The sequence below is a fragment of the Hypanus sabinus genome, chromosome 22 (genome assembly GCF_030144855.1).
Source record: "Hypanus sabinus isolate sHypSab1 chromosome 22, sHypSab1.hap1, whole genome shotgun sequence".
NCBI classification, from domain to species: domain Eukaryota; kingdom Metazoa; phylum Chordata; class Chondrichthyes; order Myliobatiformes; family Dasyatidae; genus Hypanus; species Hypanus sabinus.
The window spans coordinates 39,243,029-39,256,333 of record NC_082727.1 but is presented as its reverse complement, the minus strand read 5'-3'; the positions used below and the strand labels follow the sequence as shown (position 1 = coordinate 39,256,333).

Sequence of the window (13,305 nt, the reverse complement as noted above, 5' to 3'; positions counted from 1 at the left end):
TATCTTTAAGAAGCATTTAGTCAAATATTTGCAGAGGCAGGTATTAGAGTGATATGGGCCAAATGCAGAAAATCGGTACTAGCTGTGTGTACCATAGTCAGCATGGACTTGTCAGTCAAAGGGCCTCTATCTGTGTTTATTGTTCTAACTCTATCCCATTCACCAATCCTCTCCCCAACATTTCAGCTTACAGACCAGTCCTCTTACAGACCAGTTCATTCCTGTTTGTCATGAGTCAATTCACTTCCAGTCGTTCTTGAATAAGCAGTGGCCTCTCTGTTCTATCCAGTGGCAAAGGAGAGCTGGAGGAAGGGAAATTCCCCTTCACTGTTATTCTAGTGTTTACTGTTCTGGGAAATACACATAGACCATTACAGTTTGTCCATGGGTTATTCTTTCAGCTCCCCCACTGTGGCGGGCCTGCAGAATAAATGGATTCCTTAGTGTTGAAAAGGTAAAATTGATTAGAAAATATAAACTAGCTAACAGCACTGGGTTGCTGCCTGCCTGTGTAAAGTTTTCAGGAAATGCCTTTCAACTCTAATGCTATTCCATTTTGATGCTTTATCATTGTTTTGGTTTTCACGGCATTTTCAGATTATAAATAGTCAAGTGCGGTCAGTGAATGACCACTTTACAGGGTTACTTAATGAGCTGGAGTTAGCTAGTGTACCTAGCTGGAAACCCGAGATGAGATCATTGATGAATATTATATCCAAATTGTCATAAGTTTTAAAATCAGATGTATGCTTTAAATCACCAGAATTATTAATTAAAAAGCAAAACTAATTTAAGTAATGACATGGACAAGAACACAAGAAAGAATTCTTCTAATACAATTTGTAAACCTGTTGCATTTGCATTGATTTAATTTTAATAGGCAATAATCTGATTCATATTTTACAGCCCAAATATAATGTATATGTATACACTCATGTTCTTTTTAACCAAATGGTGAGATTTTGAGTACAAAGCTACACAAAATAATCAAATAAGATAGTCAACGTGGAAACCACTTGTTCGTCATTGGTAAAAGGAAAAAGCAGGTAAGAAGCTATGGGCTTGCTAGCATCTAAAATTTGGAAATGGGTGGAAATCTCTAAGGAAGCAATAGTAGACCATTTAGAAAATCACAACCAAAAAAGGGTCAACATGCTTTTATGAAAGGGAAATCACAATTTAAAATTTTTTTCAGACATGAAACAGGATATAACTAGCAGATTGGGTAAAAGGAAATTTGTAGCATAACATATTTGCATTCCCAAAAAGCTTTCAATTAAGTTGTATGTAAAAGATTCCCTGAACAAACTCATGTTGCTGGGGATAATGCAGCAACATGGAAAGAGGGTTGGTTAGATAATAAAATAGAGTAAGCATAAATAGCTTATTTTCAGACTGAGAAGCCAAAACTAGTGACATATCATGGTAATCAGTGTTCAGTCCTCAATTGCCTGCCATCTATATTGAAGGAAATAAGTATGTCACAGTTTACTGTTATTATGAAGATAGATGTGATCAAAGGTTTTGATGAAAGCAGAAAAAAGACCTGCACAGGTATGTATAGATTGACTAAACAAACATTTGGCGGTAGTATTAGTATGGAGAAATTTGACTTGCACTTTATTGAAATAGCAAAATATTGTTTGAATAACTGGAGATCACAAAGTACAATACTGAAACATCCGCATATATGAAGCACATGATTAACATAAGATGTTGTGGAAATTTGCAAGGCATATAAAACAATGACATAAACGTACCTAAACTACTACAGATAGCAGACCAATCTTCTGCAGAGTGAACCCATGGAAAGTGTTTGGTCAGTATGGTGTCCCCAGCCATGTCTTCAGATCCTGCTCTGATCATATGGCAAGAGTATCTGCAGACATTTTTAATCTCTCCTTGCTCCCATCTGAGGTTCCCACCTGCTTTAAGACCTTGGAGACAAAAGAAAGTTCCATACTATAATGACTATTGCTCAGTGTGTTTGACATCCACCACCATGAAGTGCTTTGAGAGACTGGACATGACACACATCAACTTCAGCATCACAGGAACCCTGACCCACTGCAACTCACCAATCACTGAAACAGGTCCACAGTACATGCCATCTCCCTGCCCAACACTCATCACTGGAGTACCTAGATAACAAAGACACTAATATTAGACCCCAGTTGATTAACTATATCTCTACCTTTAATGCCATAATTCTAAATAAACTCATCTCCAAACTCCTAGACCAAGGACTCTTTATTTCCTTCTACAACTAGATCCTTAACTTCCTAACCAACAGATCATAGTAAGACAGACAGACATACCTTATTGATCCCGAGGGAAATTGGGTTTCATTACAGTTGCACCAACCAAGAATAGTGTAGAAATATAGCAATATAAAACCATAAATAATTAAATACTAATAATTAAATTATTCCAAGTGGAAATAAGTCCAGGACCAGCCTATTGGCTCAGAGTGTCTGACACTCCAAGGGAGCAGTTGTAAAGTTTGATGGCCACAGGCAGGACTGACTTCCTATGATGCTCTTGGTGGAATGAGTCTCTGGCTGAACATACTCCTGTGCCTAACCAGTACATTATGAAGTGGATGGGAGACATTGTCCAAGATGGCATGCAACCTGGACAGCTTCCTCTTTTCAGACACCACCGTCAGAGTTATAACATGCTTGTAAGGCTAAGTACAGCTCCAATGCTATATTTAAGTTTTCTACAACCATCAGGCTCCTGAACCAGCATGGATAACCTTTAGTCTACACCTTTATTCCTTCTACCAAAGTGCATGACTGTACACTTCCCAACACTATATTCCATCTGCTACTTCTTTGCTCATTCTCCTAGTCTAAGTTCCTCTCCAGCCTCTCTGCTTCTTCAACACTATCTGCCTGCCACCTATCTTTGTATCATTAGCAAACTTAGCCACAAAACCATCAATTCCATCATCCAAATCATTGACATATAACATATAAGCAGTCCCAGCACTTAGCCCTGGGGGTCACTAGTCACTGGCACCCAACCAGAATAGGACCTCTTCATTCTTACTCTCTGCCTCCTGCCAATCAACCATTCTTCTATCCATGCTAATACCTTTCCTGTAATACAATGGACTCATACATTGTCAAGCAGCCTCACGTATGGCACCTTCTATAAATCCAAGTAAACAATATCAACTGACTTTCCTACTTTATTATGTACCTCCAAGTACTTTGAAACCTCATCCTTAATAATAGACTTCAACATTTTCCTAACCACTGAGGTCAGGATAACTGGCCTCTCATTTCCTTTGTCTCCCTCCCTTCCTAAAGAGTTTAGTGACGTTTGCAATTTTCTAGTTCTCCAGATCCATTCCATAATCTAATGATTCTTTAAAGATCATTATTCATGTCTCCACAATCTCTTTAGCCTCCTCTTTCAGAACACTGGGTGTAGTGCATCTGGTCCAGACTTTTCAGCTTCACAAGTTTCTTCTTAGTAATCAGTTCTGCCTCATGACACTGTTGAATTTCTGGCCTGTTGCAAGCATCTTCCACAGTGAGGAATGATGCAAAATACTTATTACGTTTGTCCGCTATTTGTTTGTCCCCCACTACCTGTCCAGTGTCATTTTCCCCAATTGTCCAATATCCACTCTCGCCTCTTTTAATATCTGAAAGTAACTTTTGGTATCCTCCTTTATATCATTGGCTAGCTTACCTTCATATTTAATCTTTTCTTTTTTATAAATTGCCTTCTGTTGATTTGTTTGTCTTTGATGTGTAGTTTTCATTTATTCCATTGTTTCTTTGTATTTATTGAGATGTCCACAAGAAAATTAATCTCAGGGTTACATATGCTGACATATCTGTACTTTAACTATTCACTTTGAACTTTTGCCACAATTATCCTCAACACAGGTGTCTTAGAAGTCTGTATCCTCAGTCCCTTACCCTAACAAAGCAAACCAGTAACTAGGCTTCCTCAGAAGGCTAAGGAAATTTGATACAAAGTCACTGGGACACACACTAATTTTCATAGATGCTTCGTAGGAAGCATCCTACTTGGACGCACTATAACTCGGTACAACCCAAGGTTGCAAAAAAATTGGGAAAGAATTGTAGGCACAGCTCAGTTTATCACAAACACCAGCCTCCCTTCCATAGGCTCTTCCTACCTTTCCCACTGCCTTAGGAAAATATCTAAATAATTAAAGACCTTCCCCTTCCCGTCAGACTTTAGATTCAAAAACTTGCAAATGCACACCAGTCTCAAAGATAGCTTCTATCCCAGTGTCAATAGACTTTTGAATGGAGCTATTGTATAATAAAGATGAACTCATTTCTCAATCTACCTTGTCATGTCCCTTGCACCTATTGTCTAGCTGCATCACACTTACTGTAACTGTTCACTACATTCTGCAATGTTACTGTTTTTTCCTTTTGTACATGATATACGTCAGCTTTGAAGTGATCTGTATAGATGGCATTATAAGTTTTTCCACTGTATTTTGGTACATGTGACAATAATAAACTAAGTAATGCTAAGGGAAAGAGTCAAAAGGTATAAGTCTTACAATTAATGTTTGTTATTTTTGAAGTTGTTATTTTGGTTCCTTGAAGTTGTTATAGCCAGAGGTAGTAGTGGGGATAAGCTCCCACGATCTACTAAATGCTCCCAGTAGTTATGTGTCATAAGTAGCCTTTGATAAGTCCAGCTCCTGGCCTTCACATGTGGCTTTGCAACTAAGCCCAGTGGGACAGTTTCTACTGACAGAAGGGGCAAAGATGGGATTTGGTGCCTTAAAACCAGATGGGGTTTGTCAGCTGTGGTTGGCAGCACATCTAGAAAGAAAATTCTGATCACAAACTGCCACTGCCATGTGGCTATAGCTTCTGATGGGGAAGGCTTCGGGAGTAAACCCAGAGAGAATATCTGGGGCTGGAGACCCTAAGGCAGTCCTGCATTGAGTTCAACGCTGACTGGCAACTCCTGCAACACCACTGGTGTAAAACAGTTTTGGTCCCTGCCGTTCCTTTGGATTGCATGGAGGGACAGAGCCCTTTGGCCCACAGTGTTTGTACCAATCATAGCAGCTATCAAACTTAATCCCATTTGCTTCTACTTGGTCTATATCCTTTGACTGTTTATGTGTCTGTCTAAATGCCTTAAATCTCCTTTAAACTTACACATACACTTACACTTAAAGCTATGTCCTATAGTATCTGATATTTTCACCACCAGGAAAAATAAGACTACCATATCTTTGCTTCTCATTGTTATATACTTGAATTAGGTCACTCAGCCTCAGATACTCCAGAGTAAACAGTGGATGTTTGTCCAATCTATCTTAATAAAGCTCAATCCAGGCAAAATCGTGGTGAACCCCTTCAACACCCTCTGCAAACCCTGTAATACAGCAACTAGAATTACATACAATACTCCAAACATGACCTAACCAAACTTTTATACAGCTGTAACATGCCTTCCTGACATTTACATTACTGGTGATGAAACTAAGTATGGTATTCATCTTTTTTTTTAAACTTTATTTTTCTTATGTTGCAACTCATCAGGGAGCTATAAACCTGCATCCTAAAATCTGTCCATACATCAACCTGGAGGAATAATTGTAAAATACTTGGTCACGCATTTAAACTAGATTAAGATTTTTTTTTCTTAGTTGGTTAATTGGCTGCATCATTAGGTTAATAGTATTCCCAAAAGTACTTTTTGGTGGCAACTCTAACAAACGGATCTGAGTAAATTATTTGCCAGCCTAACAAACTGTAAAGACTAACACCCAAAGGACACATAACCCATATTTGTTGGACCACTTTGCATTAAGTATTATGCAAATACAATGGAAATTCAAAATTTTAGGTGTGCTAAGGATCTCAACATAATTAATGAAACCAGCATCAGAGGTTTTTAATGTTTGATAAACCACCTATAAACCACCTAATATACCAAAATTTTATATTTTGGTATAAAATATACCAAAGACATTTTACCCAGTTTCACTTTTTGATGACAAAAACACGGTTTTGTGGAAACTTTCACTAATCAGCCCAACACAAAAATAATTATTAGGAATGGTTGTCTTGCAAGAAGAAATATCAAAGTACAAAGCCGAGATTGTGAACTGAGTCATTTTGCTTTTTCAAAAATACCAGTACCAAACCTTTCTCATGTTTGGACTACAACAATGAAGATAAATCCATTAAAAATTACGCAGAACTAAAACAAAAGCACACATTTGAAGGCACTTGACTTCATACTTTATTTACATATGAAATTGATGTCTAGTGGTATCCGTGGACTGTTTCCTTTCTATTTACAATTTGCATATACATTGCATTTAAATTCAATATGAAATCTGTACAATAGAAAGTAAGATAAAGAAATTCATTTAACTAAATGTAAGGGTATATAAATAAAAAAATGTATATTTCAAAGTATTTTGCACTCCATCTGTAGTATATTAATGCTTATAGAACATGCCAATTCTTTTAATAAAGAATTCAAAACAAACTCAATGGCAAACATCTCTACAGAATTCAGTTTTATAATTCAATAATGACTTGCATTACAGGAATAGAGCTGATTTTGCTAGAAGTACAAAATAAAGTACAAATTCTTTCAAATAAAAAAAATTAAGAAAGTTTAGCTGTAATTTGCACACTACACAAATCTCAAATTTACACAAACATCTATCACCTTTCACTTCATAAATTTCACCAGGTTAGAAAAAAAGCCTGATCATTAGCCCTCTGGTATTTAAGTGATTACTAACAAATGACTTCGCCTCCTCTTTCCATTGTGAGCAAACAACAGTTCTGTGCAATGTAATATAGTATACACTGCAATAGTTCTCAGTTTTCGTCACCTGATTTGAAATAAATTTTAGTTAATGCTATCAGGGTTTACATTTCAAAACTTAGTGCAAAGCACTATCATTTTGGGAGTTTTCTGTATTGCACATTATAAAACATTTACACAGTTGCTAATGTCAAGCCCCATAGCACCTGCCTGAGGACAATCACAAAGAATTTTCAGCTGAGACACACTAACTTAACTGTAGTAAGAGTATATTTGGAATTTTCTAAACTTGGACATTTCACAGTTCTACCATTCTGTCTGCAATTCACCTGTAGGTTCAGAGATTATACAACATCTACATTTCCACTGCTGCAAGCACCCGAAAATAAAACAGATAGTACTGAAATGAGATTTTAAAAAATATTTGTAGTACAGTTCAGTAATCAAAAATGCCATAGCTCAGTACTTGAATAAAAATCTTTGTGTTTCCAGAAAACATGGAAATATTAAAGAGAATGTTGTGCAATATTTTGAAACCAAGTACTTTACAGGTTAACAAATGTGGTTCTGTAAAGCAGAACGGTACTGGTTTTAATGCTCTCTCCTGTTAGGCTTTTTATCTCAGAATCTTAGAAAGCAAAACGACTGTATTAAAAAGTAAAAACCAGCTATTTCCGATGTAGGATCATCAGTAAAAAGCTACACGTAATGGAGGGTAGCAATTCAAAATCAGTTTGGTCCACTTTAGGTAGTTTCCGGGAATCAGCTGGCTTTGGAGGTATGCTGTGCACCAGAAACATGGTATAGAAAGATGGTCTATAAGTGCTCAGAAATTTTACATCTCAGTTTGCAATCAGCTAATAAATGCAGAATTAACTACTTTGCACAGGACTCCACTTTTTTTTTTAATACTGACACTAGTGTAAACAATTCTTCATTTTTGCTGGGCGTAAGCCACAAGAAGCTCATCTGCACCATTATTCTTCCCATCAATGTGTGCAACACACACAGATCTTTGGGTCATCAACAGTCCAAATATATTCAGTTCTTTAACTTTAACTCTGACAACAATTTTAAACAGATGCACCGAAGACATTTCCATGTAGTACTGCTACACCATTAATTTTTAAATACTCCTGCAAGCATCAACATCTCCAAAGGAATATTAACTTTTCAGGGCAGGGTTGTGATTCTTCTCAATTTCTTTGTTTTCCTTCATCAGTGACGCAAATACCTGCAGGTTATAAAAGGGAAGAATGAGGTATCATGTACAAATTATTCTGATGCTTATAAATCTAGAATGGAGAAGATCTGTATCATTAATATATTAATGTATATAAGAAATCAAACAAGTAAAACACCTCTAATCGTGGAACTTGGAATTCTTTACAGAAAACCACAAATCAATGCTTTAACTAGGCATCCACTATTAATGGTTGCACTTCAACACTTTACATTATTCCAAATTCTTAAGAGAGAACCAAAAAAATTTCCTCTTTATTATGAATCTCTCTCATGTAATTATCAGAGGATGCAAGGAGGAATGATCTACCCTTGTGTCTTGGTGGTTGTAGCCCTCTGGTGGTTGAAATGCTCAATCATGAGAAGAGATTATTAACTTCGGTAGCATTCTATACAAACTGTAAAAGATATTGCATGCTCCTCAAAATCTGAATCAATTTGCAATGCCATTACCCTGACCATACTGCCATTAATCTGTCTATAAAATAATTCATCTGATCAACTATTACCCATCCTGGGCTGTTCACAGATCCAAGAGTACTTTTATTTAAGTGTTTTCTTAGTGTTTTAATGCATTCCAGGAATTGAAATAAAGTGAATAAAGATTAAGTCACATCACAGGAGAACAGGCAGCTGTTTGCAGAAGAATATCGGATGCATGATTTCCCAAATTAAGGCAAAACTTTAGATATAACATTAATGACAGAGGAAGGCAAGGAAATGAAATCCAGAGGGCTCAAGGTGATAAAAAAATATGATGAAAAATATAAAGAGGTAACACCTCACTGATGAGTAGTTCAGGTAAGAACATTGCTAAGTAAAAATAAGATGGGCAGTGAGAATGAAGCCCACTGTCCAGATCACACTGGTGGACTTCAGTTAACCTGTCAGTATTAGTTTCTTTGAACTTTTTAAATGTCTCATTCCCACGCAGCTGAAGAGATCTGCAGCCACACAGTAAGCAGCAAGTCCTTTTCCATCCATTGCGGTCTCCTGAACACATGTTCATATGTGCAGGATATCCGTAGATCAGGCATATGTAACATGGGGAGGACCTGTACCTAAGATTAGTCAGACTGGGATGGATTTTTCTAGAACAGACACTGACAGGAGAGATTAGAGTCAAACATACCATCTTCTAAAGTAGGTGGTCAAAAAACCAAGGGATAAAGATTTTAAGTAGGATCAGCAATGAGTACAGAAAATCTATACAGAGAATGGCAATGGTCTGGAAATTGTTGCCAGAGAGTATGGAAGAATCTGTTGCTACACTCAAAATGTGTCTTGGTATGTTGAAACTTGCAGGACTATCAATTATGTACTAAAACAATGTGATTGGTAATTGCTTTTTTTTTACTGGCATGGACATCTTAGGCCGAAATGCTGTCTAAAGGTTCAAATTTTAGAGTCATACAACACTACCTCACAGAAACAGGCCCTTCAGCCAGCTAGTCCAGTTGAACCATTAATCTACCTAGTCTTATTGACCTGCACCCAGACCAGAGTTCTCTATTCCCCTCACATCCATGTATTTATCCAAATTTCCCTTAAATGTTGGAATTGAACCCACATCCACCACTTGCGTTGGCAGCTCATTCTACACTCTCATCACTGAGTGAAGAAGTTCTCCCTCATGTTCCCGTTAACCATATCACCTTTCACCATTAACCCATGACCTCTAGTTGTAGTCTCACCCAACTTCAGTGGAAAAAGCCTGTTAGCAGTTACCCTATCTATACTCCTCATAATTTTGCATACCTCTATCAAATCTCCCCTCAACCTTCCACATTCTAGTGGAAAAAAAACAAGATTCCCTAAACTTGTTATCGTTGCCTTTTATTCTGACAAGAATATACAAACTCTGTACTCTCAAAATTTCAGTTTTGAAGGCATCCCTCTTACCAAGTACAACTTTTCCAGAAAACAGCCTGTCCCAGTCCACACTTGCCAGATCTTTTCTGATACCATCAAAAAAAATCAGCTTTTCTCCAATTTAGAATCTCAACACGAGGACCAGACTTATCCTTCCTTTTCCACAATTACTTTGAAACTAACGGCATTTTAAGTTCAATACCTACTGAGTGTTCCCCTACACAAATTTCTGTCACTTGCAATATACACAAAGTGTTGGAGAAACTTAGCGGGCCAGGCAGCATTTATGGAAAAAAGTACAGTCGATGTTTTGGGCCAAAACTGTTCAGCAGTTCTGCTGTGGCTCTCCTCTGCCCCTCCCTCCAACCCTCAAACAACAGTATTCAGTGGTATACCTGTTGTTGAGGAGAAGGGGCACAGGGTACTCTGCACTGGCTGCCTATCCCCTTTCCACCTCCTAACTGTCACTCTGTTACTGGAGTCATATAGACTAGGTCTAGCAGGCACATCTTCCTTCCATGAAGAACATTTGTGAATTAAATGGGTCTTTAGGACAATCCAGTAGTGTATCATCACCACCACACACACACACACTAGATTTTCAATTCCACATTGTTGAGGGAAATGGCCACAGAGGTACTCTATACTGGCTGCCTATCCCCATTCTACTTCCTGACAGTCACCCAGTTCTGTGATATTCTAATACATTAAGGAACAAAATCGATATACACAGCATGTTACTTTTCTATCTCAAGCAACTTCCTGGTGCATATCCACTTCATCAAGACTGCTGGAACGCGTCATCCTCTTCCATTCCCAAGTTATCTCCAGTCTCAGTCATAATAATGCTGTCCATTGTCCCCCAACCCTTCCATAAGTTAACTTACCAAAATCTTGCTGCTGTGTAAAAATCTGATAGCTCTACCATCATTTCCATTTGTTAGCTCCCGAGTTAATACTAGTTAAAATACTGTTTCCATATCCCTCTCTGTAGTCTCCTCCAACTCTGCCACCAGTGAGACTAACTAAATGATTGCATATAGAGGGGGCCAGAGATGCTTTTGGCTCTCTGGCCCTAAGCTCTGGAATTTCCATTCATGAAGTTCTTTGTGTTTTAATTAAACATTGGCTCCAAGGAGAAAATACCATGTGGCAAAATCAGTCTTTGTATGAATCCACTGAAGTGCTTTCAAGTGTTCCTCTACTTGGTTCTACATTAGATGCAAATTGTTGTAACTACCCTATGGCAAAATATAAAGAGAGACTAAAAAGGCAACACTTACGTAGATTTCTTACTTTCATTTTGTTCTAGAATATTAGAACTTCTATGATGTTGCTGTATTCCAAGTGACTTATCACTGATGCTGGTTTCCTAGTTCATTTAACGTCCTATGATATTAAATATCCTTTGAATAAACATCCAACTCTGATCAGTCATTCCAATTTTATCCCCTTCTACACAACTGTTTATTGCCTTTTTCCAATGACATTGCAATTTGTGTTGAGAAAACTACAACTCTGTCAGCACTCACTATATAATGAAGGAAACGGAATAATTTCTGCACTACACAAGAAATCTCAATACAGAAATTCACACTTCCCCATTAGGTTGCAATTAATAAAGTCTTAACTAATATGAACTTCAACCATTAGCTTCATTATTTTTGCTGCCAAAATACCATTATTTGCACTTTGTTCAATAAGGTGCAACTTGTTAAAGGTATAATAAACTCCACGATGGAGTCAGTGCTGCCCCCCAGCATTCACTTGGCAGAAGACAAGTTCTATAGTGGCCAACTGCAGATCGATGGCTTAAGTTTGGACTTTTTTTTATTGCGTGGCTGAGATACCAATATGTGTTTTCTACTTTGTGCTATGTGTGACTGTTGGTACTATGTTTCACACCTTGGCCCCAGAGTAACGCTGTTTCATTTGGCTGTATTCATGAGCATCCATGTATGGTTGAATGACAATTAAATTTGAATTGAATTGAAATTGAAGTAATGACTCTCTAGCCCCAAAAAAACTAACAGTATGTGGTTTAAAATAATTTTATAAAATTATAGATAAAAAAAGATTCTTAACCCCAATGTTAATTTTATCTTTTAAAATGAAATAAAATATAGTTAGATTTCTTATTTTATGGTTTGCTTTTATTTTCAGTCTGAGTGTCCCCTCAACATTGCTCTTTCTGGTCATACAGCCTACCTGACAGAAAGAGGCTGGGAAAGGGAAAATGCATGCCACATGACCCACTGCACATTTATGAGATGGTTCTTTTATCAGTGACAAATATCTTGCTTCCCAATGATCTAATTATTTGTTACTTCATATGATACCATCTTTCCTTGTCATCCCAATTCAAAAATTATTTCATCCTGTCCAAACTTTAATCATTTCCTATGATTTTACCTAAAAGCCCAAAGGCTGATACATGACTTCCATTTTAATCTTGTGAATACATATTATCAATCATTTTCAAAGTATCAGTGACCAAGATGGTGCCGAGGCTGGGAGAGAGTAGTGAATTGTTTTCTTGTGCTGTGTGCTGTGTTCTGCTGAGCATTTTGAAAATGTTACTTTGGCACTGGAGTGTGTGTCGACACTTGCAGACTGCCCTGCCACACCCTCGGATGCGTTGATTGTTAATGCAAGTGATGCATTTCACTGTATGTTTTGATGTATACGTGGTAAATAAACTTGAATCTTGATCCCAAGACTGATAGTACCTAAACCCTTTTCTAATTGGGTAGGTGTTTGAATAAAGCAGGCATCCACTGATCACCCAATTCACTGTGTGCTATTTAAGGGGATCAGAAGGCAAAAGTAAAATGAGTAAACATAAACCAATTTAGAACATACAGATTTGTTTCTTTTTTTTTAATCCATGGTATTTTCAAATTATTTTACATTAAGATGTGAGGTCAGCAAGGTTATTCAGCATTCAGGCTCAGTATGCTGTTTAACATCTTGGTTAACTCTCAATAACAAAAAAAAATTGAGTAAAAATTACTGGCTCATGTCATTTAGTTTATTGACCACACCCTGAGCTTGATTTACAGCTCAGCACCACTGTATTTGCCAGCTTTTACAACAGTGGCTACTAATAATCTAGCCAGAACCAACACTGGTCAATGTAGCAAGTCGACTGACCAACATGGGGTACATCTTCCTTGTGGATCCTTGCAATAGTAAGCATAGGTGTTGAGAATGATACTTTATTCACTTATTCTGGGCATCATCCAAATGTTTGTGTTCTGAGTACACATAGGTATCACAAACTAAATATACAGTGGCATGCAAAAGTTTGGGCACCCCTGGTCAATATTTCTGTTACCCCTGGTCAATATTAAAAGATTACCTGATTTCCAAAAGGCATAAAGT

At 37.3% G+C, this 13,305-nt stretch overlaps 1 protein-coding gene across 2 annotated transcripts in view; it reads right to left on the bottom strand.

Annotated features, from left to right (window-relative positions):
• Window positions 1-6,249: 6,249 nt before the first annotated feature.
• tbc1d12b (TBC1 domain family, member 12b) overlaps window positions 6,250-13,305 on the bottom strand; it is an 88,567-nt gene continuing 81,511 nt past the window's right edge. For both annotated transcript variants that reach the window (XM_059947567.1, XM_059947568.1), the window contains one exon: window positions 6,250-8,041. In XM_059947567.1, coding sequence (XP_059803550.1) covers window positions 7,973-8,041 — 69 coding nt within the window. In that variant the 3' untranslated portion in view covers window positions 6,250-7,972. The remainder of the gene's footprint in view (window positions 8,042-13,305) is intronic.